The sequence below is a fragment of the Dermacentor andersoni genome, chromosome 4 (assembly GCF_023375885.2).
Source record: "Dermacentor andersoni chromosome 4, qqDerAnde1_hic_scaffold, whole genome shotgun sequence".
Lineage (NCBI taxonomy): Eukaryota > Metazoa > Arthropoda > Arachnida > Ixodida > Ixodidae > Dermacentor > Dermacentor andersoni.
Genome location: NC_092817.1, coordinates 125467753 through 125492621, shown reverse-complemented (window position 1 = coordinate 125492621; position 24869 = coordinate 125467753). Strand labels below are relative to the sequence as shown.

The window sequence follows — 24869 nt, the reverse complement described above, 5'->3', positions numbered from 1 at the left end:
ACCACTGACTCCTACAAGCCATATCAGTTTCACTTCACGACAGCTGCCAACTTGGAAAACCTGGAGCTTTAATAAATGTGTAAAGCTCTGGGCTAGTTGCATCTGGGTGCTGCTATGGAAACAGCATGAAAAACAGGGGCCATATTTTTGGTCAATCACTTTCGGGCATGTCACGTTCGGTGTACATTCAACGGATAAACCAGCAAACAGCAGGTCCATCACTCCACTGGAACTCCTAGCTGAACATTGTGTCACGCAAAACTCCTAGCTGAACATTGTGTCACGCAAAACTGAATGTATCCTCAAAAGCGATTGACTAAGAATACTACTGCAGGATAGAAGGAGGAAACGAATGGCGCATGCAACTGATACTGACAACTGATTTTAGTAGAGAACAAAGCCAGTCACAAAATCAGCAATATTATTTTTGAAGCTGTTGTTAGTTGGCACTGCGTTATTATTTATTTACTAAAGCCCACTTTCCGATTGCTACCACATTTATATAAGCATTTTCTGACTGATGCTGGCAATCACCCATGAACGACACCAAGTACATCCATATTTTGCTATTAGAAAAGCTGTCCTGAACATTGTAAGCTGGTAGTACAGTCAAATTTCTGTACTTACAAGCTAAGATAAGCATTGTTTCCCTTATGATAAATTCACCTATGTAACAGTTGTGTTCATCTGATAAAAAAGCTCTCCAAATGAGTCAAAACTCCCTGTGACATTGCGATCTACAACTAACCTTGCCTGTTGTGTGTTGATTAAAGCTCCACTATTGCAATCATTCTCTAATATTCAAGTGTTCCACTCGAAACATAATGAAATCTTATGCATGCAGATTCTCAACGTTATGTATTCAAAGACCTTGAACAATACAATTTCCAAGTTGATGGGCTTATAAATTTACCAAGAATGAGCATTAGGAAAATTCTCTTCTCTGGGCAACAGTAGCTGGCTGCCATGAATGCCCAACTACTATTCCCAGAAACGGGAAATCAAACTGCACTGGATATTGTTGCAAGGCTTACTCATACGTGGGCATTTGGAACAGTCCACAACAGGCTAAGACATTCTTGTTTTCTAGTTTCAAGCATTTTCGCTAATAAATACACAAGAAACGGCAAGAATAGGCTTGGTGAAACAGCCACAGGCACCATCTCACCTCAACACTTGAACCAACGTGGGTGTGTCAGTTCCTCCAAGCAGCTGCATAGCCATTTGCCTGGAAAAGCAACAACTTGCTGTAATAACGCATGTTAAGAACAAGATGCATGCCTGCAGGGTGTACTCACAGGAGACCTTCCTCCTTGGAAAGAGCCAAGCTGAGGTCAGGGAAAACAGCCATGTTTCCCAGAATTCCAATTAAAATTTCCTATGGCAGCAAACAGAAATAATTTGATAGCAGGCAAGCAAAGTTCCACGTACAGTCATAATCACCGTCACCACCACCACCACCATCATCATCATCCCCGGTAGCAGCAGCAGCGCCGTACGTCCCAACGATGGCCGTCTTTTCCTGTCTTGTGGCAGCTAACTCCACGCTATAGTTGCTAACTTGTCACTCTCATCCCTCTATCTAATCCTCTTCTGCCCCCAACTGCATTTTTCCTCCCTTGGCACCAAATCTGCTCCTCTAGCAGACCGTTCTATGCATTGCATGCCTCATAACTTTTATCATCCTCATGAGATGGCTGACTTGGCAGATGGTCAATCATTGTGCTTAGAAGCGTTCAGCTTGGCTGAAAGGTGCATCTTTTATAGACAGAAATAACCCTGCCCTAAAACTACTTCAAAAACAAAAAATAGTTTCTGATAAACAAATGTGAATATGATGCTAAAAAAAATGATGCAATAGGGTAAGTTCTGGAAATAAGTGAGAGGGAAAGAAGATAAAGTGCATCATAGCTCACCACTAAACGAGGTGACTTTGAAGTGGAGATGATCTGTTGAAAAATCTCAGAGGCCTTGAACTCGTGCAGGAAATGTGCAACATCCTGTAGGGAAAGAAAGCAAAGGAATCTTCAGTCACTTGCATTAGTCGTATTATAACATCAAACAACCACCATGCTCTCGTTATCCTGTTGCTCACAACATAAAGTCCTCTACACCCATTAGCTGACAGGTATGTGTGAGGAAGGGCTCGAGAAATCCCGGTAACGGAGGCGAAACCTTCGCTGCTGAGAGGAACAAGACTGTTTGCATTTTTGAGACTCTATTTGAATACGATGCTGAAAGATCGTTTTAGATGAACACTAGCAGTAGTAGTACTGTATCCTTGCCTAATAATAGCCAACAAATAAACTAAAGTCTCACAGAACTAATGTCTCACAGTCCCACAGCGCACTAAACAATTTTTGTGAGTGTTCGCCGCATGGCATCGATGAACTGGTGGCGAGTCAGTAGATCCCACTTCACGATGACGGCAGGGACGAGCCAGGCATGGGCGGACGGGTCATGGACGAACGAGGAGCGAATGGCAAGGTAAGCCTGGCACAGTCTGGTCCTGGACAATCAACTGAAGGCCCAGAGCTGCAACTCTTCACGGTCCAAGTGCAGCGGACCGTGGCCTGCTGAGGAATCGCCAGGCAGGCGAAGTAGCCAGGCAGAAGCTGGGCTTTGGGACCAGAACCCAACAAGCTCTTGTGGCCTGGCACTGCTCGCTTCGGTGATGTTCTAAAAGCTTCTTCCAGCACTTCTTTCTTCTTTTTCTCATTCTTCACGTGTTAATTCACAATGGGCTGAATTTGTTCTTTCATCATTTCCGGTTCCCTTGTTTTTCTTCCGCTCGCCAGTTGCCAGAATCATTGCTTCTTCGTCATCTTAGTGTCATTTCGTTGATGCACTGCATAACCCCACGGACGCCGTGCACCGCATGTGAATATACCCGGTCCATGGTTCCGTGAGAACATTTAGGGGTCCTCGGACATATCGGCCATATATTAGCTCAAAAGGAGATCAAAATACAATGTAGCAAAACAATGACAGGGATTAGACCCGGACACAAACGTCTGACTTTTCATCATATGGCGGCAACTCGGCAAGCAGCGCCCGTGGCTGCCACTCGTGCTTGTCATCCCTTTTGCTTCTTTATTTGCAACACACTCCTGATGCGACAAATATGCAATGGCCAGTTTTGAGCAAGTACACTACTGCACGGCCTCAGTGAATACATTGGACGCCAGCAGCAGACATTATGCTAGCACAATGAGCGACAGTTCAATTGATGATGGGAGTAGTTCAAGCGACTACCTTAACAGCGATACAGATAGTGAACTAGGTGATCGATCGAAGTGATGATCACAGTAGCAATGCCTGTGTTGGCTTGAGTGGTAATGTTCAGCCTCTGGTCCCGACATTGCCTGTGGTAGGACTTGCTCCTCGAGTTCCAAATACAAGTCCTTTTGGCTGCAGGGTATGTTGTGGGCATCATAATACATCTGATGCTGGCTTGTCCTCATTCGCATTTCGACTTGATCCTGCATCGGCAGTGGCCTTCCATCGCAGGCGCCCTTTTTGTGGCTTGACATAGCATTTGTGCAGTACGTGTCTCCGCTTGTGTCGAGCTTTGCTGGACTGTTGTGCACTGGCATTCATGATGGAAGGGCGGCATCTGTACACCTGCGTCTTGACATAGTTGCGCATTGTCGTGCTTGTACTCATTGTTGAATTACCATTCGGAGTACATGAAACCATTGTTAGCAATAGCCTTGAGCCTCATCTGTTATGCTTGGACAGCCTTGTAGGAGGTGGACATTTCTTGCCTTTGGGAGACTTTGCGACGCAGCTATTGGGCTTTGGTTCCTTAGGCATTTCCGTGGGCGCAGCTTTAGGCGGCATTCCATTATCGGCAATTTTGCCACTCTCGTGTCTCTTGAAGTCTCTTTTGTTAGACACGGACGGTACCCCTTTTTCAAGTTCATCGTGCACCAACTGGCCCAAGAGCTTGCGCTAATGCACCTCATCTCTTTTGTTCATTGCGTTTACCTTGTTTTCCTTGTCCTTGCCACCTTTTTGCCCTCCTTCTGACACATAGTGACAGCTTGTTCTCTGGACAGGAGCACTCTTGTATGGAAGCTTGCTAAATGATGAAAGAGCTGCGGCACTGTCCCATTACCTTCCATGACGAGGGGAGCTTTGTACTTGTATTCGTTACCTTCCTCAGTGATGTCTCGTATGCCAACTGTATTCAGGTGCAACATCAAAGAACTGTCTACTTTCAATGGCACATCGTCTCTGGGAGGCCCTCCAGTACCAAAGACTAGAGATGTGATTTGTACGCTTGAACCTTGGGAGAAGTCGTGGAGGGTTCCCTGGACCATTCATCCAAAACAGGTTTCCACTGTGGTAACTTGAGGCGATAATCTAAATATATGGCCTGTTGTCCTAGTAGATATCAGAAGTAGCTGCTCGGAAAGTAGCTGCTTCAGGGCTTGCATCAGCGCAAACAAGACTGACGTTTGTCATCACGGTGATGATTGCACCATCCACTGGTGGACTGGTCACTGCAGATTTCTGGCAGTTCGAGGGCATCTATAGTGCTCTCGTTGGTACTGCGCTGGCCTTGGAGTGTGATGGACACTCATTCACATGTAAGGGTCACAGGGCGATGCATTGTCCTGAAGGTGAATAGGCAGAGGTGCTCAACGCCTTGAACAGTACAATTAAATGCTCGAGCAATGTCCTGCCCAACGAAAGTGTGCTGACTGCCTGTGTCTAGAAGCAACCGCAGCAGAGTTGACCTCGCTAATGCGACAACTCAGGCTCTGCCCGTCTGGAGGAATACAGGCATGAGTCCGCTGTCACTCAGAGACAAGGATGTTGCTTGAGGTTGTGTGTCGATGGACTCCAGCCCGCTGGCACACTGCACGGAAGGCCCTAATGAGTTTCAGACACTTTGGTTTTGACTTGGAGTACAGACCTTGCACAGTGACGTCGAGTGTTGCCCAGCAGAGTGGGCACATTGCAAATTTCTGGTGCTTCACCACTCACTGGCGACATAGTTGCACTTGGCGCAGCGAAAGAAACGCCTCCACGCCTGAAGCTTCCTGCATTTTTTTTCTGAAGTGAGCGATGTGGAGCACTTCTAAACTGTATGGCTCAACGTGTTGCACAGGAGCCAGGGACGCATGTATGGCGATCTTACTTCAATTGACAGATCCGCTGCAGAAAGCGGATTTAGCTCAAGCAGTCATGATTCACGTTGATGATGCCACTGGATTGCAGATGAGCTGGCTTGGTCGAGACTGCTTTCCTCCCTCACCTCTACTTAAATTTGTAGAAAGGTCATAAGATGTTTCACTTGCTGGGCCTTGTCTGCTGTAGCTGCCGCTGTGTCAGCGTTGTTCGATGAAGAAGCCTCCTTCAGCCGTTGGTGGTACAGGATACCAAAGTCAGGTGGTAAGGCTTTCATGATGATGTGTCGCACACACACAACAGCAGTATACTCATCTGGTGAAACACCAAGGCCCTCTAGTATACTCGTGCGGAAAGTACTCACCATAAAGATTTCAAAACTTGTCTAGATCGGCTGAACTGCGATTAGGTGCCATTGTGAGGTCCAGGTGGTCATCGACCAGCATGTCATGACTGCCGAACCGGTCAGATGGTGACATTGTAGTTTTCCTCAGTGAGGCGGATACCCTGAATTGCTGTCTTAGCTGACCCGGACAGGCATGTCAGCAGACATATAAATTTGTCTGTCTTGGGTAGCAAGTCACTGCCACGAATACTTGCTTGGTACTGGTCCCAAAAGTCTTATCAGTTGCGCTGCTCGCCAGAAAAGCTTGAGACGTGCAGCTTTGGTAGGGCAACGTGGGAGAACAACGCCGCAGGCGACACTCCAGGTGAGGCGGAAAGGGCAGCTGGGCACATTGTCGAGGCAAGTTGCATTGGAGGACTCGCAGTGGAGTCGACAGAGACAAGAAGGATCGGTGGACACGGCTCAGTAGCGAGGCACAAGCTTGTCTTTGTAAAGCTGACCTTTTGTTCGTACTCAAAAGCTGTGGTCAGGTCTGCCTCCAGGTCTGCATCCGTGAACGTATCTTGTATATTGCACGGTCGAACTCTGTGAGCTACGCCTGCTTCGTTATGACGAGCTGAGGTGCTGGTGTGGCACCCACACAGGGCTGGTCTCATCTGTCAGCAGGGTGTCGCTCATAGATATGGCCCTCCGGACGAAGCCGCACTTGGTGTGAAGTTGCTCCATTGCCGGATTGTAGGGCCAGACAACAGCAACATTTCGGAACCACTTGAAATGTAGCAAAACAACTACGGGGATTAGACCCACACCCGGACGCCTGACTCGTTTTTCATCTGGCAGCAACTTGGAGAACAGCACTTGTGGCCGCTGCTCGTGCTCGGCACCCCTTCTTCTTTATTTGCAAGAAAGCCCATTCTGTCCTGAGGCACTTCTCGATATGCAAATAAAAGCGGTGCAAGAAAGCAGTCCCATGACTTCGGTTGCTCTTGGCACAACTTACGCAGCATGTGCTTCAAAGTACCATCGAATCTCTCTAGCAGACCATTGGGTAAGGTGTCAAACTGAAATGCCTAAGAGCAAGCAAACCACTCACCTCAGTCTCTGACGTGAAGCAGAATTGATTGCAAAAGTTCTCCCCTGGAAATCCTATCTGGGAAAACATTTCCAACAGCCCACCTGCTACTGTTGCTGAATCTATTGCGGGCAGAGCCACAGCATCAGCATACCATGTGGCAAAATCCACCGAGATGAGAATGTAGCGATAATTTTTTGTTGAAACAGGTGTCGGAGGTCCAACAATATACACGGCAACTCGTTCAAATGTTGTATCGATAAGAGGCATTTGTCCAAGAGGTGCTTTGCCTATTTTGCCCTTAGGATATGTCCTCTGGCAGGCGTTGCATGACTCCACGTATTTTCGGACCTCCTCCTGTACACTAGGACAGTAGAATGACTCCAAAACTCAATCCTTCATTTTCTACCTTGGCGCCCAGAGATCGCAGTTTCGTGAGTCAAATTTAACACTGGGCCTCGCGAACCTTTTGGAACCACCGCCTGTTGAAATGTTTTGCCTGGAGCCAGGTAACAGTGGTACAGGATTCCATTATCAATCGTAAATAACTGGTGTGTGGCCCCTTTGCCAAGGATCACTGTGCCCACTTTTGCCTAACGGGGTTCCAATGTCGTCTCTTCATCTTGTTCTAGGTGACATGATTTCTGTGTCACTTCCAAGTTCCCAAACTTAACAGTCGTCAGCTTTCAGCATTGTCTTTTGCTTGAGAGACCAACCAGAACTGAGCTAGGCATTCGCTTCACAGTTGGGTGCCTCATTAGTCGTCAGTTTCTTCTGGTTTGCAGACTCCTTCCATATTGTGTCTGGGTCATCAGCATCAAGGGAGCCGGAAACATTTCCTATGATGACATCGTAAAGAAGTGACATGATACACTTGACTATCACCTTTCCAGAAAAAAAGGGCAAGAAATGTGTACTTCTGCTTCCGGTACCTCGATACAGCAACCATCAACCAATAATATGGTGGTAGTAGTACCCTTAAGCGCTGCATCGGGAACCAGGAAACACCGTACAACAAGTGTGTTGCTTCCAGTATTCCTGAAGACAGAGACAGTGTGGCCGAACACCTCTCCATGTAACATGGGCAAGTTATGTGTAATCGTTGTGCGATGCATGTTCTTGGCGCACTGGGAATGTATTTATTTTGTTGCAAGTCATCAGTTAATTCAGGCATGTGCGATTTCACATCAGGTGACACGCTACAGGAGGCCGTTTTCTTTGAACCACCGTTATACTTTGGACATGCCCTCACATCATGGCCTGGCCTGCGGCAATAGCAACAGAAGTGTTGCTTCAGTTTCTTACAGCAATCAGACGCTCTGTGTCCCGGTCAATATCCTAGAAGCATATCCATCTCGCTCTTTGGAACTGCTGTTTTCCGACTTGTCCTGGAAAAATAATGAGTTTAGTCACCGTTGGGTCACTAAGAAGGTATCCACGGCTTCTGCCATTTCTTCAACTGTCTTGGATTTCTTCTCCCTTAGGAAAAGCACCAGACGACCATGACAGTTACTCAAGAACAGCTCAGCTACAATAAGGTTGTGCACGGACATGAAGTCCTTTACCGTTTTCGACATTTCCAGCCGGCGGTCAAAGAAGCTTTGTAGTTTCGTGGCATACTGCTTGCCAGTTTTCCCATCTTGTGGCTTGCTTTGCCAAAACTTTTCACGATAGCCTTCGGCTGTGAAATAAAACTTCTGGAGCAAGGCCATTTTCGTATTCTTGTAATCCATGGACTCTCCTGGTGACAGGCGACCGAAGGCTTTCAAGGCTTCTCCACTGAGGCACAAACTAAGAGCTGTAGCCCATTTCGCCTCAGGCCACTCTTGACCAGTAGCTACATGCTCAAACCTATTTAAATGCACATCCAGGTCATCACAACTTTCGTTGAACACTAGTATCAGGTCGTGAGGATTTATCAAGCTTGGCCGGTTTTCTCTCAGAATCTCAACCACGGGCTGCTTTTTCTTTGCTGCCTGCAACTTCAGCCAGTCGAAGTCAGAGTAGAAGAGCTCTCTCTTCCTTCTCCAGACATTCTTTTGTCACCTCTCTTTCCACGAGCCGTTCCTCACACACCTTAACATATTCCTCTTGAGCCCAGTCTAATTGTATGTCTACCCATGTCCTTAACTCTGCCCCCTGAAGTACCATGCGTTCCACTAGTGTTATGAGCTCTTGTCGACTCACCTTACCTATAAATATCGCAACTCAGTGGAAATGGCTTTGTCCTGTCGCCACAGATGCCAATAGTGAGGAAGGGTTCGAGAAATCACGGTAATGGAGGCGAAACCTCCGTTACAAAGACAAACAAGACCATTTGCATTTTTGACTGACCCTATATGAATACAATGATGAGAGATCGCATTAGATGAGTACTATAAAAATATGTTAGTACTGTGACACTTGCCTAATACTAGCCAACAAATAAACTAAGGTCCCATAGAACTACAGAGTGCCACAGCACGGTAAATAATGTTTGTGGGTGTTCACCGTGTGGACAGTCGATGTACTGGTGGCGAGTCGGTAGATTCCGCTTCACGATGACGGCAGGGACGAGCTAGGCATGGGCGAACGAGTCATGGACGAACGAGGAGCAAATGGCAGGGTTGGTCTGGCACAGTCTAGTCCCAGACAATCAACTGAAGGCCCAGAGCTGTAACTCTTCACGGTCCAAGTGTAGCAGACCGTGGCCTGCTAAGGAATCGCCAGGCAGATGGAGTAGCCAGGCAGCAGCTGGGCTTTGGGACCAGAACCCAACGAGCTCTTGTAGTCTGGCACTGCTCGCTTCGGTGCTGCTCCACGAGCTTCTCCCAGTTCTTTTTCTCGTTCTTCATGCGTTGGTTCTCTAGTGGCCGAATTTGTTCTTTCATCGTCTACCGTTTTCTTCTTTTTCTTCTGCTCACCAGATGTCAGCATCATTGCCTCTTTGTCTTCTTCGGCGTCTTCATGTCATTTCATCAACACACCGCAACGGCCCCATGGACACCGCACACCACATGTGAATACCGTACACAACATGACAACATGTCACTTTTACTTACCCCATGTGGCACTCAAAACATGTGATCTAAACACTTTTTGTGTCTCATATGGATAGCACCTCTTGAAGTTATTATATGATATACAAGCAACCCTGCTTATGTGAGGTTTTGGGTTAGCTAGCTTATCCCACCTTACCATCCCAGTTTATCCCACCTTACCATCACATAAGAAACAACAGCTCATGAATTCAAACATGTGTTCGTGCATGCGTGTGTGTGCGGTAATGGTATCCTCATCTTACTAATGATTTTTACCAAGAACATACGTTACTACTTCCAGCCACAGGACATCACATTGGTTGGCCTAATTCAATATCACTTAGCCAAAAATAATTTGAATGCAATGCAGCGCGTTATTATTTTTTTTTATTTCATGACACCCTAAAGGCCCTCTGTCAGAGGTTATTAAATGGAGGGGGGGAGGCAGCGGTTAGCAGATGCAACGATGGTGTCGATGTGGCTGCTAGGTATTCATAGGTCGAAGTAAGTTCAAAGTCAGTATTGTTTAAAGACATGGGATAGATGGGAAGTTTGAATTTAGAAATTTGATTATTAAAAGACAAATTTAGCCTTCAAGAGGTTTAGCGGCACTAACCAAGTCTCACAGAATGTGTTTAAGGTGCCAATGTATTAAGATTTAGGTGTACATTAAGCAACCACAAGTAATAAAATTTGATCTGGATACTTTCACTACAGCATCTCCCATGGCGCAGCTGTCTCAACACAGCCGATCATCGCTGTTCACGTTGCATGCTTAACATGCTGATGCGTGAGCCAGAAGAAACTTATGATTCAACTAAGTCACCTTTACGAAGTTATAGTGGCCTGAAAGTAAAATCACTATGTGCTCATGCTCTGGAATGCATTACACTATGCACATAAAGATTCATTATCATACTGCTGACAGCTTAGAGTGACAGTGAAGGATCCTGAAGTCGAGCTAGACCGATAGATTATTCGTCTAGAAGTCTGTTATCATTCTCTGTGGGTCAATGTATCACTTTGCTGTGTGGAAAATTGATGCCATAGGGTTTGCTGCTGCTCCTCAATCAGAACCACCTGCACCGAAACGGACGAGTTGACGTAACCTCCATGTGACCTCCCTCTATGCCACTCTCTGTCAATCAGCCAGTGATACCGTCACATGAGAGGTGCCATAGTCCAAACAGGTGGTTCCACTCCAATTATCTATTTTCGGCATTTTTTTGCTTACAGAAGCTCTATTCTCGTATGCATGACAAATTCGTTATTACAGAGGCTTAATCTTTCAATCTAGCCTGACATATTTTCTTTTAGTGTCCCTTTAAGCTGCTGCCTGATACCTGAGATAGGTGTTGAATGTAAAAAAAAAAAAACTAAAGAAAGGAAAACAGGACAAAACAGCATGCAAAATAGCCTCTATTTGCATCTAGACTGCTTCGCAAGTGACATGCTGCTTTCCTGCATAAGCGGTGCACCGCTGTGCATTGAGGGCATGAAATAAAAGTGACGGACACACAACAATGATGTGCAACAGAAGCTAGTTTTTGCAAGACGACGAATGTGCAGAGGTTGGACAGAGCAAACTTAAAGCAGACTGCCCAAATGTTGCAATGGTGCTGTAATAAAATGCATTTGTAGGCTTACAGAGTTGGCGGCCATGTCCCAAACTGTGCAGAGCTCCTCCTCAACCTCTCTGTCCAACTCCACAGCCTCTTCCTCTGAAAGTACTTTCTCACCTTCCCCACAGGCGTTCTCATTTTCAGCAGCCTAGTGAGGAAGCCAAAAAGGGAAATGATGACATTTGTCAAAAATGCAAAGGAAAACTGGATGTGCACATCAAGATCAGAGGAAACAGTTTAAATGTAACCAATTAGCACAAGCTTACAAATTGTTTGATTCAACAGACGGTTAGTATTAACAGATGTTGGGGAAGGAATTTAGCTTCCCCAGTACCAATTTAACAATATTAGAAAATATATTGGTTAAAATAAAAATACTGCAAATACGTAGTTTACAACTTAGTCAAGGGTTTGATGAAGAACTGCCTGGCAAGGTAACGTCATAGTATAGCAATTATAAATCTTGTCACTGACCAACAAACGATGAAATTGACTTTTCAGTGCCTGTATGGGAACCTTGTTCACAAAATACAAATGAAATCACCATTACATAAACAGCTTATACCCTCTTAAACATGTGACAAAGTTACTTCATATATATGGGGTGAAGACCGCTGTCCAGCCCAGTGGCGCTTCCGAAAACGCGTGCTGCGGTCCCCTATATGGCAGGGATAAGTGAAGCACTCGCGCACGTTTTTTAGAAACACGGCACGCATATAGCACACATGCCGAGCAGTAAACTAAGACAGGATCTCATCAATGTAAACCACACTCTGCCCAAATGCAAGTTTCCTGGTGATGTGTACAAGATAACATGCGCAGATTGCAAGTTTGTGTATATAGGTGAAACTGGAAATCTAAGCAGAAGTTTGAAGCAGCACCAGAACGACGTCAAGAAGGGAAACATGTCGACAAACACCTTAGCGGAGCACGTGCAAGCATCTGGACACCATTTATTGGGATGGTGCAAGCGTGTTGGCAACAGACCGAAATGTATAATCATGGCTTCATCTAGAATCACTCATCATTCAAACTACTGACAACACAATCAACAGAATAGATGGCAATCTTCACCCCATCTATGCAAAATCACTTTGCCACATATTCAAAAGTACATCAACTGTTTCAACGACAGCCATTTCATTTGTATTTTGCGGACAAGGTTTCCATATGGGCACCGAAACGTCAATATCGTAATTTGTTAGTCAGTGACATGATTCATAATTGCTATACTATTTTCTGACATGCATCTTAGTTCATCATGCACATGAAAACGCACACACACTGAGACGAAAATTTATCCTTGCTTTCACCATCACGTATGCAGAAAAGACAACGGAGCTCTCAAGCATCACTAAAGGACCGCAGCCATTGTCACCTCCCATTTGAGTGAGTGCAATTTGTGCTATCACTGCAGTTACTCATTGGCATGACTCTCTCTCTCTAAGCTACAGCATACACAATGCACTTTTCTGTCGTCACATAAAAGTGAATCTCAAAAGAATCAAAGTTTAAAATGAAAGCAGACATAAATTGTGTACCTTTACAAATGCACTGTGGTGTAGCAACATAGCTTGGCCTTTTGTTCAAGAATGCATTTGAGAATTCAATGCCTTCCCTTGCTTTAAGAACACATTGCAAGCCGAGTCTGGGCATGTTTCTGCGGAGTGACGTTCGTGTTTCTTTATGTCCACTGGCGATCGATTTGCCGGTGCTCCTGACTCGCTGACTAAACTACAAGTGCATAATTAAGGTGCTGGCAATTTGCGCATGTGCGAAAACTACCTTTTTGGCTTCACAATAAAATTTTTCCCGGTAATTTTGCGAGTGATCTTCAGTCTAACGAAGTTCTCCATTTAGCGAAATTATAATCAGCGCCTGTCGACATCTGTCAGTTCGGTTACAAATTACATACAAGAAATTACAAGGTTACAAATTACATACACAAAATTACGTGGCCTTCAGGTAGCAAACCCACTCTGCTCTGTGCCGATACGGTGTTGCCGCACACAACATAAACACAGAGCATGTAATCTAAACTCACTTTGATGGCTTTCAAAAGGCACTGAAACAGCCAGTGTCGGCTAAACACTGTTTCTCCGATCCTGTCTCCACTCGAGGTTTCATCGGCTTCTACGATCTCCGGCGGAGGCGACGGGTTTCTTTCTGGAAGGGTGGGGGCGTCGTCAAAAAGTTCCAAAGCTTTTCAACACAGAACAGCGCTGGCGCATAACATTACCTGAATCATCCATCGTCACGGCAGCACTATTTCACCAACGACATTCATCCAGGATGTCGCACACAACAAGAGATACAGCAGATTGCTTCTGATCAATAAAATTCTAACGCCTATCTCTAACGGAAGCAACAACTATCCAAACACGAAACGCGCGTACTGATGGGCGCTGCCATGTTGGGTACACTGTACACCATAGACTCGCTCTCGTTCACCTTCTGCATTTGTTGTACATTATTGTCAATTTATTGTGCGCACAAATTTAAAATATACTTCGTTATGCATCAAAATATTGCGTTGGACTGCATTGGTCAACTTATTTAACCTGCGCAGTTCTGCCTGTTCGAGCCATTGGTATGCGCACAAAGCCGAGTCCAGCCACTGCACAAGTTTGTTTACGTTGGTGCCGCGGTTGCCGCGCTCGCCGCGCATGTGGTCTGCGTAACGAAATGATCGGCAAGGGAATGAAATACTTAATATGGTTTGCCCACGAGCATGTGCCTTTCAGGATGCCTGTAAGTTTATTATGGCATGTTTCCTTCGTGTCTGACGTCCAACACTGCCCTTGTTTGTTTGTTTTTTCCCTAGGAACTCGATGCGATTGCATCGATGTTTGGCATCACTATCAAGTTCATAGAGCAGCCGAATAAAGAGGTACAGTTTTGTGGACCAAATTTTTGAAGTAATTGTGGACCAACTAGTTTATTAGTATTCGTTTGTTCTCTTCTACAGCCATACGCTATAGTTGAACTGGCGTCGGAAGAGGACGCAAAGAAACTTGCTTCGCGAAGCGTGTTAATACGGTACGTCTTTTATTTATTTACTTATTTATTTATTTATTTATTTATTTGTTTGTTTATTTATCTTCAAAAGAGGTGGGATCAAGTTAGTCTGTATTTATGACGCAGGGATTCGTAGTATTCTTAATGTCACTCGCGACAGTTTCTGCCCCGTCAAAACTAACCAACGCATTTTACTGCTGTTTTCATGACATGCTTAAAGTTCCTTCCTTTCCTTTCACTCGAATAAACTTCACCTGTTTCTCTCCTAGGTCAGTTATTGAACTGTGGACTCATGCTGGAGATATCGACGATGTGTGTGACCAGGTGAAAAAGTTTCCTGCAAAGTTTTGGGTGGGTACTTTCGGATTCGCATCAAGGGAGATAGATCCCATTCTGATGGTTTGCGTTTTGCATTTCAGGATGCCTACAGTGGCGAAGACCAGTCTTTCAAGTTCAGTGTCGAAATCTTTGGCAAAAGAAAGGTGCCTAGGGAAGTCAAAGTAGAAAAGATCGAAGTAAGTGTTATAATGTGTTGTAAAATGCTTTTTATACCTTCTATTCCTTAGTCTTGTTCCTTGAAGCTCTTGACAGCGGAAAACACGGTGCTGTAGGTGCAAAAATGTAGTTGTGTGCTAAGGCGATATAGCATTATCTCCTTTAGTTAAGCAGCACAAGAAATGCAAGATGAATGCTTTTTAAGAAAATAGGCCATGACTGGTTTATCCAGATCCTTCAGAAAACGCTCGAACCAAATGTTGACTGCAGCAGCTTTTTGTTGTACCTTCAACATGGTCCATTAAAATGTACCACGGAAACATTGTGATCAAAATTTTTTGCCTTAACAGTTAGAGACCACAGCATCTGCAAAAAGTACAAATTTGCTTCTCGCGTGGCCCTGCAATGAACTGTAACCTGCACTGCATTGGTTGAACACTCGCACATGTATGCATTGTACCACTCAATTGCAGGCTGCATTTGTTCTGCTGCAATTGCAGCAGTAGCAGAAGAATTTAAAATTCTCACGGCACCCCTGGCCTCCAATATTTTGCTCGTAATTGTACTATCACGGCAGAATAAAACACGAGCAGCAGAGCATGGAGCTTTCAGTGCATATTGCACTGTATAACAGCGTCTGTAAGAAATGCTGCACAGTTACAGTGTGGGCTTTGCGTCATTGCATACTGGTCTAACATTGTTGACCTTCGGTTGCTTTATCAGAATCTCACATGATGCCAGTGAAGTGCTGCAAGCCTCTGCTTTGTTGCAGTGTTCATCAGTGAATGCAAGTGTGCAGAGATTATTTCTGCTTCTTTAGGGCTGGATGTAACATGACAGTGTGACAGACTGACGGGTTTCTCGCTCTTTCAGATTCATTCAGAACTTTCTTCTTTTTGTGAGCATGTTTTTGCTCTTGAATATGAGACAATAGTGATACAATTTTCTTGTAACATAAATAATTGCACAAAAAATAGTTTTACATATAACTTTACAAATAAAATCAATCAAATATTTGTTTAGGACATATTTTTTTGTATAATCGTTTATGTAATTAACGTTCACTGTTTTGTGTTTAAACCAAAAAGCGTATGCCAAACTTCTTTCCCTGCATTCTATTTTATCCGAAAAGGGTCAGTGAAAGCAAACTTACAAGGTGACGATCAGCACGCAGCTGCAATCCTACATGTGCTCAGATGCGTGAGTTCGAGGTCACACGTAAGCCCTGGAGCCGAAGCAGCGTTTATTTTTTCTTTAATCTGCATCCATTACACCTGCTGCTGAGACAGAAACGAAAAGTAGAAAGGAGTAGATACACGGAAGCGTTAAGGGTGTCCTGGCTGGAGTCAACCTGGGTCCTCGCACTGTGGCCACTGCAGTGGTTGAACTGGGCAGCTTCACTGATGGTAGTGCAGGGTCATATCTTTCTAGTATTTTTTTTTATTTCTATTCTTTTTTGTCTTCTCTTTTTTTTTTCTGTGTTATTCACTGAAGCTCTGTGCCTGCATAATGTTGCAAATAAATTCTCATTCTATTTGTGTTCATATATGAAATCCATTCATTATTAGTTCCTGCGTATTGCGAAATGGTGTTGTGTGCTTGCTGGGCTGTTTCTCTAAGACTTTTCTTTCTAGGTGCTAGATGCAACTAAAGCTTTAAATTGTAGGATCTGTAGTCATGCAGCTTGTTTCATCGTCAACAAAGTTGGTGAACCATATATTCACAAAAAAGAAAAAAGAAATAGTGAGCTCGACACGAAAAGTTATCCCTTGAAAAATGCCGGTGAGGGTTCATTGTGAAGAAATATATTGACCCGGAAAAAAAACAGGGAAAGACATTTTTCATGTGGAAATAAAAGCCAAAAATGTTGAATCGCAAGTACAATATTTGTTGTGGCATGGAATGAACTGAACTCAATGTACAACTTAGACTGATTAAAACAAGGTGGTGCTGAAAGCACTATGACTGGTAAATTTGGATGATATTTCATAGATATAGCCTAGTAGAAGTATGTTTGCTGATCTTGAGTATAGCTGGTCTGGTTCCTTCTTTCTAATTTTTCAGTCAGTAACGTAATACATTTTTTTTTTCTTTCAGAAATTTGATTTTCTTCCTCTAAATGGGCCAATTAAAATGGAGAACCCTGACCATACATACCACTTGATTGAATACTATGGCATTGTCCCCAACTACATACCGGAGAAGCCACATGCTGTGTTTTTTGGACGTTGGGTAAGTCAGTTAAAAATTATTTTTCTCTTTTCAATGCCTGTTGATTTAATTTTCTGCTAAAGGCACCTTTGGCTGCATTGATGGCTGTTTCGGTCTCTTTAACGCTTTCTCTTTCCACATGTTTACAAAGATCTGTGATGGCCAGAGGTTTCTAAAGAGCCATCTGGCCCTCAGGACACGCAAGTTTATTGCCAATACATCGATGGACCCCACTTTGTCTGTGATAATGGCAAATATGGCAAAAGTGAAGAAGAGCCACCTTATCCTCGACCCATTTGTTGGATCTGGTATGACACTATATACTGATCACGTGGTAAATTTGGCGGGACATTTAAAAGTCATCGGAATGAATGCTGAGTCATTATGACAAGAACTCTTCCTCATACCATTTGATATTGTGCCAGTATTGCTGCCAGCCTCAATTCGATGGCTTGGACGTATTCCTTGTAGACTATGCTATTTATTGTACGCTGTTTTTACTTGAGTGTTGTACTACCTATACATATACATCGCACCGAATGTTTCAGATTGGTCTCGGCAGCCTGCAGTGATGTTGGTTGAAAGGCCTAGACAGGCGTCATAGAGACTCCTTTTGCCTCGTATTCCATGGTTGAGAACTCCCTTGTTGTGTATTGTATATTGTTGTCTATGCGTGTTGTGATTGGGAACATTAAGAAATGTGTACTCTACCCGAATAACTAAAGTACATAATAACATTGAAGACATTAGAAGGGCACTGAAAAGTACTGTATTTTCTGGTGTATAAGTCACGTTCATTGGGATATTTTTGGTCGATGCGCCTTATAGATTGGTGCGATTTGTATATACAGTCAAAATTGGATTGGATGCTATGGCCATGCCCCTTGTATCGAGCAGGCATCAAATGACGCTCCACTGAACATCACCTTCTGCCATGAACAGCAACTACACTTCATTGCACTCATTGCCGTTGTTGCTGCGTACTTTGCGTGAGTTATCGCAGCCTTGCCAACCATGACGCCGCTAACCATGTGCCAGCACAATTGCAACCTGAAGCAACTACATTGTTTGTAAGTGACTTGGAGGAGGATGAATTTAATGGCTTTGACTAAACGCAATCGTGTAAGCTGTCAATAGCATTGTTCATGCTATCGGAATAAAATACTTCTGAAAAGCATTGCTTGGTGTTTGAAGGCACTTGCACGCATCAGCACTGCCTTCTGCGCAATGCGTGTAGAGGCGGAAGCCACTGCAAGCATGTATTTTCGTCACACTTTCTCACGAGCTCATCCTCAACAAGTTTTTAAATCGCTTACCAAATGAACAGGTGCGTCTTATGCACCGGTGCAACTTATATACGTTTTCTTTTTTCGAAAAAACTGCCATATTGAGGGGCGTGCGACTTATACAAAGGTGTGACTTATAGACCAAGAAAATATGGTAATCTGCGTTGGTAATCTTGAAATACCAGTAACGTCAGTCTTGCCACCAGCAGAACCTCCGTAAGCCAGCAAAGATGACAAAATGAAAGATGGGTTCAATGTTCTTGGGCTAGCTCCTCATGACCGTAGCATTTCCTACGATAATTACTAGAGGGAACTCTGGCGCTACAGTCGTACCACCATATGAATGATGGGGAGTACATGGATTTGTCTGTTCTTCGTGCTTGTGGATTCAGACGTTCTTGTGACTTTGTATATTACGCTCTATAAATCTTATTGTCATAAATTTCAGGAGCGGTTCATACTTTTCGAAATGCAGAAGACACTGCAAACATGCTCAATCACTACTAATTGCGACGGTTCAGCTTGTCGAGGTGGCCAAATCAAAATGCACCAAGCGTCTCGATGCACTGGCTTGCCCGCTATAAGGGCATTTTATATCGCTCGTTGATGCGTGCGTCCAGGGCGTAATGGTTTCAACGTCGGGCTTCTGTGCTAGAGGCCCCGAGTTCAAATCCTGCAGTTGGAAAAGTTTTATTTTTATTTAATTGTTTATTACACAGTACCTTGTTGAAAATGACAAGTTTACAAAGTCACGAAGCCATTTGAAGCCAGAAGCACAAAGTTCAGGCTAATCCATGTACTTCCCATAATTGACATTCCGGCTGAACCACCCCCATTGCAGCTCCCATAGACACTGGTGCCAAAGTTCGCTCTAGTAATTATTGTTTTAAACTCTATGCTCACGACGTCCTGGGATTTGAACAGTGTATGCTTTGGAAGTTGATAATTTATCAAATAAACAAAGATTACACAGCATTGTACAGGAACCCTAAGATTCAACCTAGTCAGTTTTGTGAACAGAAACGGCTCAAACCTGCGAAAATACTGACACACATACTTGTTTGTCTTTCTTGCGGTGACCATTTATTATGCGCTACCAGTTGTTAATGTTACTACCACTTGGTGCAAAACGCACCTGCATATATCAGAACGTTCTCAACTATTGTCGCCGATTCTATCTGCTGTCTATGTTGTTGCTGAACATTGTGTAGTCAGATTACATGCGCGATGCAAATAGTGTTGTGAAGTCTGGAAGACACGCAAGCATCAGCAATTATGCTGAAAACTTCGATGACTCGTGTATAAATAGCCGGTGCACTCAACCCACAGGCGAGATTTCAACAACAAGGCGCTTGAGCTCGTCGCTATCGTCTTGCTCAAGTGTAACTTTTTTTGTGGACTCAGGTTTGCCCAATAAAGAGTTAGTTTTGGTGACTCACCATTGGGTGCCACAGTATGGTTATTCACCGTCATCACAACGTGACAATACCTTATAATTTGTAATGTCATACGACGTAATATTCCGGTACTTTCAGGTCGGGTGCAAAATACAATAATGAAAACATGGCCCTTCATTTTCCCCACTAATAACCAACCTTTTCATATATATCAGGTCTTGGTAAAATATACTTCACCAGACTAAATAGGCATGCTGTTCCATGTGTTCGTTTGACAAGAAGCTCAATTATGTGCATACTTCTCACAATTTTAACCTTTAACAGAGCAGTAGAAGCTTCTACATGGCTGCGCCATCATTAAACTATGTTTGCATGTTGGTGTGCAAAATGTGCTTGAAAAGTACGAGCTGCTTTTATCTTTTGTTTTTTTGGTAAAGGTAGTCTCCTAGTCCCCGCAGCATTCTTTGGGGCATACGTATTGGGCACGGATTTGGACTACCTGCTTCTCCATGGCAAAGGTAAATTGGCTACATGTCCACGCCAGGATTAAGAATGTGTCCTGTGCGCATAATTGGCAATAGCCTCATTTGTAAGTTGTTGTTTTTCTGCATTATTGAAATTTATTCTTAACTTTAAGTGCATTGGTGGTCACTAAATTTAGCGATGCCTTCGCTGGAAGTCGTCCTTGTGCATTGTGTTACAAGACTGTCTGGCACACCTGTGTATATTCTACAACAATATATTTGGTGCAGATATGTCGAAACATAATGCTGGAATTGTATCAAATGGACACACTTTATGTGTCAACCATCATCACTCCTGCGGTTACGGCACATGGCCCTAAAGTAATTTCAACATTTATTAGCATAATTTGTTAGTTAGCCACTTACTCTACTACTAGTAGTTACTTATGCATTTAATGTCTGCTGTTAACATAGAATTTCATTATCTCCCAAAGACGATGTGCTTTTATCTCTATAGCCTGCAAAATAAAAACAAAATGCTCGGTATGTGGTAACACCAGTGCAGTGCTAGCGTAAGCATTTAAGCAGTTAGTGCTGCTGCATACAGCCATGTATGGTGATTCATTGACTGCCAGTGGTATAGCATTGAGCATTATTTCATTTGGGCTTTACTTAAGACCCATGAATGGCATTTTACCTCAAATGACATCTGCTGGGCCATTCATGTTGGCCGAATTCATTATATACGGTAGAACCTTGTTGATGCGTTTCCGTTACGTACGTTTTTCTGGTGGCAACGCTCGCAATCGAGTACACAAAAAATGACCCAACAGAGTAACGTTATCGGTTCATACGTTTCCGGGAAACACAATTTTTCGGCAATAACGTTCAGTGCATCACGAAGCTGCAATCATATGATAGGTTTTCCAGCCGCTAGATCCCATGTAAACAAGAAAATACACGAGGCGTGTGCGATTGAGAACAGTAAGTACATAGCTGCCTGCCGCGGCAGCTTCACCGCAGTACTCGTCCCCCCCCGTCCCATGTGAAAACGATGGCAGGCGCAGTTTCTTATTCCAGTATGAGCAAATCTCCACCTGCGTCGTCGCACACCGCATTCTCAGTTATTGCCGCCAAGCCTATCGAGATAACAATGTTCACCTGTCTGTTTTACAGCACGTGGTGCATGGTGCCATTGGTAGCGTACTGCATGCTCTCTTAGTAGGCAATAATCCAAACACACCACCGTTCCCTGCTGCAGCTGGCGTGATGTGGGCATCACGTTTCGCTTCGGTGGCAACCGGCGTCGCCAACCAGCTCGATTTTGTTTCGGTTTCCCGTTGCCTTCTTAAAACACTACACCATAGACAAACAACAAAACACGTATCGGGCCGCCAGAGCACCATTAGCTCGACGCGTGTCGTCTCGTGCCACAACGATCCGCGCGACACGTCGCATTACGTAGATGTCAACAATAGTTTGAATCTGCCAAATTTTTTAGTTACTTCGGATTGTACGTTTTCCCGGTTAGTATGTTTTTTTTTCCAGAACGTATGAACGATGTTCTGCTGTATTGTTGCCTTAGTTAGCCCATTTACAATGAGAACTATAGAATGTGCTACTCTGATGTTTTTTCACATGGATGCATGGTTATGTTGTTTTTAATCTCCCGTTCTATGTGCGGAAGTGCGGAACAGCAAAGGTGTTTTTAGTGAGCTGAATTAAAGCACCAGCCAGCAGAAGCATGTGCCCCTGAACTCAAGCTTTGTGACCGAACTTTCCGACATCAGTTTTCTTTTGCTTTTGTGCACATTGTAGCAAAGCCGAGTCGCTGCAATGAGAAGCAAAGGGCAGATGACGAGAGTGTGCAGGCAAACTTGCAGCAGTACGGATGCGAGCAATGCTTTGTGGACGTTGTCGTAGCAGATGCGTCATTACCACTGTGGAGAGCAGAAATGCGGCTAGATGCAATCATCACCGATCGTGAGTGCGTCTTCTCTCTTTTTCCTAGTGTGAACAGTGTCTTGCGGCATTTGTGACGAAAATGTTGAATTGCTTCTTTTCATTTAGCACCCTACGGAATCCGTGAGGCCACAGAAAGGATAGGCACACACAAGACGTACGACATTCCTGGCCACTTGTAAGTCTGCACGTGTCTTCTTATTGCTTCACTATATTTCGGCTCATATTTCATTGCGTAATGGGCAACCGTCAACTGAAAACAGGAAATGCTACGCTAATTGCCTTCAGTGTTGTGCAGTGCTGTAGTTTCCAGTTGTCTCAGGTTCATGTCTTGCCTTTGATGTAGAGCGGCACAGCACGTTCCATCCAAGGTTGCCTACTGCCTGAAGGACGTCTTGTGCGACCTCCTCAACTTCAGTGCCCACCACTTGTGCCTGAATGGAAGGCTTGTGTTCTGGATGCCCATCTACAATGAGGAGTGAGAGTTCAATACTTTTTGCTACGGGCCTGTCAAATAGTGAAATTTACAAGTTTACACAATCCCCCCCAAAACTTAAGGCTTCAAATGATGAATTGAGAACAATATATTTTCTCCGATTCTAGAGGAAATGAGGAAAATATGGAGAGAAATGGGTGGTAAAACAAAATATGATTCCCTTTAATACAGGCAGTGCTATTCAGTAGTCTATTCAGACGGGACACCTTGCAAGTGAGCAAAAATTGGCAGGTCACCACACTGCCTGGTTGGTTTACAATAGCATATTTAAGGGCATATTTAAGGCACGAGTATGGGATCTTTTCCATGGCAAGCTGCAGTAATCATCTTTTAATAACTGACAGATAGCAAAGAGAGTTCGTTTCTGTTGTAATTTGTTATAGTGTGTAGCTTCCTCTACTGCCTGACAAGTAAAACATGCAGGCTGCCCAAAGGCAAATCAGCATATAGTATACTTTGTACCAATTGGCATGAATAAAGCTGTAGTAAAGATTCATAATATCCATACTCACAGAATTTTCCTCCCTCAGGACAAAATAGCGTTTTGTACTCTGCTCTGCTTGGTTTTGTTCAGCACTGCTGGAGGAAGCTTATCTTATTCCTTTCTTTTTTCCCCAGCTTTAGTGAAGATAGCCTCCCACAGCACCCCTGTCTGAAACTCATTGCCTACAGTGAGCAGTCATTGTCTAAGCATTCATCACGGCTACTAATCACCATGGAAAAAATGAGTGAACCAGACGTAAGCATCGTGAAACTGTGCCTTCCTGTGTTAAACACTTTCGAAGGACTCCCTGCATTTTTTACAAGCTTCCAGTCTCCAATGACTCCTCTCTGCATTTTTTTCTCTAATTAGCGCATTTTTCTTCCATGTCACAGGAAACATCATGTGCAGTCATGTCGTCTACAGCAGAGAGGTTTAGGGAACGATATTTCGCCGGAACGAAAGGCAAAGCTGACAACACAAAAAGCTGACATTGGTATGTCATGCCTCTGGCTCCCTTTCCACAGTTTTTGTTTTCCAAGAACTGAACAAGCTAGGCCATCTTGAATTTTGCAGCCAGCAAATTTTATCTGATGACAGTGACACCGACGTTGGTGCACAGGTGTAACATGTCTTTACAAATCACTCACCCCCTGCTATTTATCGCAAGAAGCTGCAGAACTTTGCGCGTAAAACTATATGTTCATGGAGATAGATGATATGCCACGTAGCAGAAATGAAGAACAGGGCTCTTTTGTGCTCGCACATCTCCACGAAAAAGCTGCTGTAACTAGGCTATACATGGAACCGAGATAAACCCCCACCGAGTGTTGGGCTTGTGCAAGAGCACAGAGGACAAATATGTCGCCCTCAAAGTTTGTGACCTGCCTTAACACTTGTTTCTCAAGTTACGGTGTCCAAGCTTGTTCAGGGCCCCCTGCCCAGTCTGTCAGCCTTGTAGTTTATTATCGAAGAAACTGCAATGAATATTCGAAATAAGATATGCGATTGTTTCTTGCATTTATAGTAATTTTGTTTATTGGCAGTGGATATGTCTAGTGCCGTGGTTTTTGTTGAAATGCACTAGGGATTCTAGGCATGGCTGTTGCTTCATTAACGAACATTGAAAGTTTGCATAGAGCGAGTCTATACATCTCAGCATGTGGTGCTAGACATTCTATTGTCTTGTGTACATTGATTGCCTTGTGTACATTGTTTTTCCCCACTAGCTGCCATTCTGTCTTCTCAAGTTTGGAGAATACAGCTGCTTCCAAGTCCTTGTGATGACATCTTTTTTGGAGCTCACTGAAATTGATAATAAATTGTTGTTCCTAAAAAAGAAAGTTAATCTGACTCTCACAGGTGTTGTGCAAAAGCAATGCAGTCACACACATACTGCAGAACGGCACAGCGATAAAACATTGATGCAGGAAAAATGTTTCCCTGCCATTTCCTCTAATAAGTTTTTATAATTCAAACAGAATGAATCAAATAACAAGGTCATACCAAAGGTAACGCTACAGTGAATGGAACTTTTCTTACCGACTTGGAGGGACTATTCAATCTGCAAGACTGACTTTTTTTCAAGTAGATATTTCAGAATCATTTCTGGTAAGGGCAGTCGTATCAAAACACTGCAGTTATCAAGTTGATAACAAAACAGCAATACTGTCTTCCTGAGCATTTGTAACATTTGCAAAACTGACAGCATTGACAAGTAGCGTGCCCAGCTAAATTTTAAAGATGAGGGAGGCTAGCATTGCATTATCATGTCCACATTTCTCGTGTGCCAGTGATCACAGCACAATGGCACCAAGGGCACGTTCGTATGGCTCCTAGGCAGTCTGGCCTAGAAGCATT

General features: G+C 43.9%; 2 protein-coding genes across 2 annotated transcripts in view; one reads left to right on the top strand and one right to left on the bottom strand.

Annotated features, from left to right (window-relative positions):
- LOC126537611 (protein saal1) overlaps positions 1 to 13626 on the bottom strand; it is a 28868-nt gene extending 15242 nt beyond the window's left edge. Inside the window, exons 1-6 of the mRNA XM_050184764.2 lie at positions 13439 to 13626; positions 13244 to 13365; positions 11225 to 11347; positions 1917 to 2000; positions 1299 to 1378; positions 1169 to 1228 (exon numbers count right to left, since the gene is read on the bottom strand). Of these exons, the coding sequence (XP_050040721.1) occupies positions 1169 to 1228; positions 1299 to 1378; positions 1917 to 2000; positions 11225 to 11347; positions 13244 to 13365; positions 13439 to 13451 (482 nt within the window). The 5' untranslated portion in view covers positions 13452 to 13626. The remainder of the gene's footprint in view (positions 1 to 1168; positions 1229 to 1298; positions 1379 to 1916; positions 2001 to 11224; positions 11348 to 13243; positions 13366 to 13438) is intronic.
- A 198-nt stretch (positions 13627 to 13824) lies between these two features.
- On the top strand, positions 13825 to 24357 carry LOC126537608 (tRNA (guanine(10)-N(2))-methyltransferase homolog). The gene is made up of 14 exons (XM_050184758.2): positions 13825 to 13950; positions 14024 to 14089; positions 14168 to 14238; positions 14487 to 14568; positions 14637 to 14732; positions 16810 to 16944; positions 17075 to 17231; positions 20044 to 20124; positions 21889 to 22053; positions 22141 to 22210; positions 22379 to 22510; positions 23147 to 23267; positions 23405 to 23505; positions 24239 to 24357. Exons 1-13 carry the CDS (start codon positions 13885 to 13887, stop codon positions 23498 to 23500), a joined length of 1338 nt encoding a protein of 445 aa, XP_050040715.1. The 5' UTR covers positions 13825 to 13884; the 3' UTR covers positions 23501 to 23505; positions 24239 to 24357.
- The last annotated feature ends 512 nt before the right edge of the window (positions 24358 to 24869 follow it).

What these genes read in the sequence shown, in the direction of transcription:
- LOC126537608 (XM_050184758.2), top strand. Translation starts at nt 13,885, where the DNA reads ATGATCGGCAAGGGAATGAAATACTTAATATGGTTTGCCCACGAGCAT. An exon ending in TCGCGAAGCGTGTTAATACG is followed by an intron (nt 14,239 to 14,486) that starts GTACGTCTTTTA and finishes TTTCTCTCCTAG; the next exon opens with GTCAGTTATTGAACTGTGGA. An exon ending in ATGCCCATCTACAATGAGGA is followed by an intron (nt 22,511 to 23,146) that starts GTGAGAGTTCAA and finishes TTTTTTCCCCAG; the next exon opens with CTTTAGTGAAGATAGCCTCC.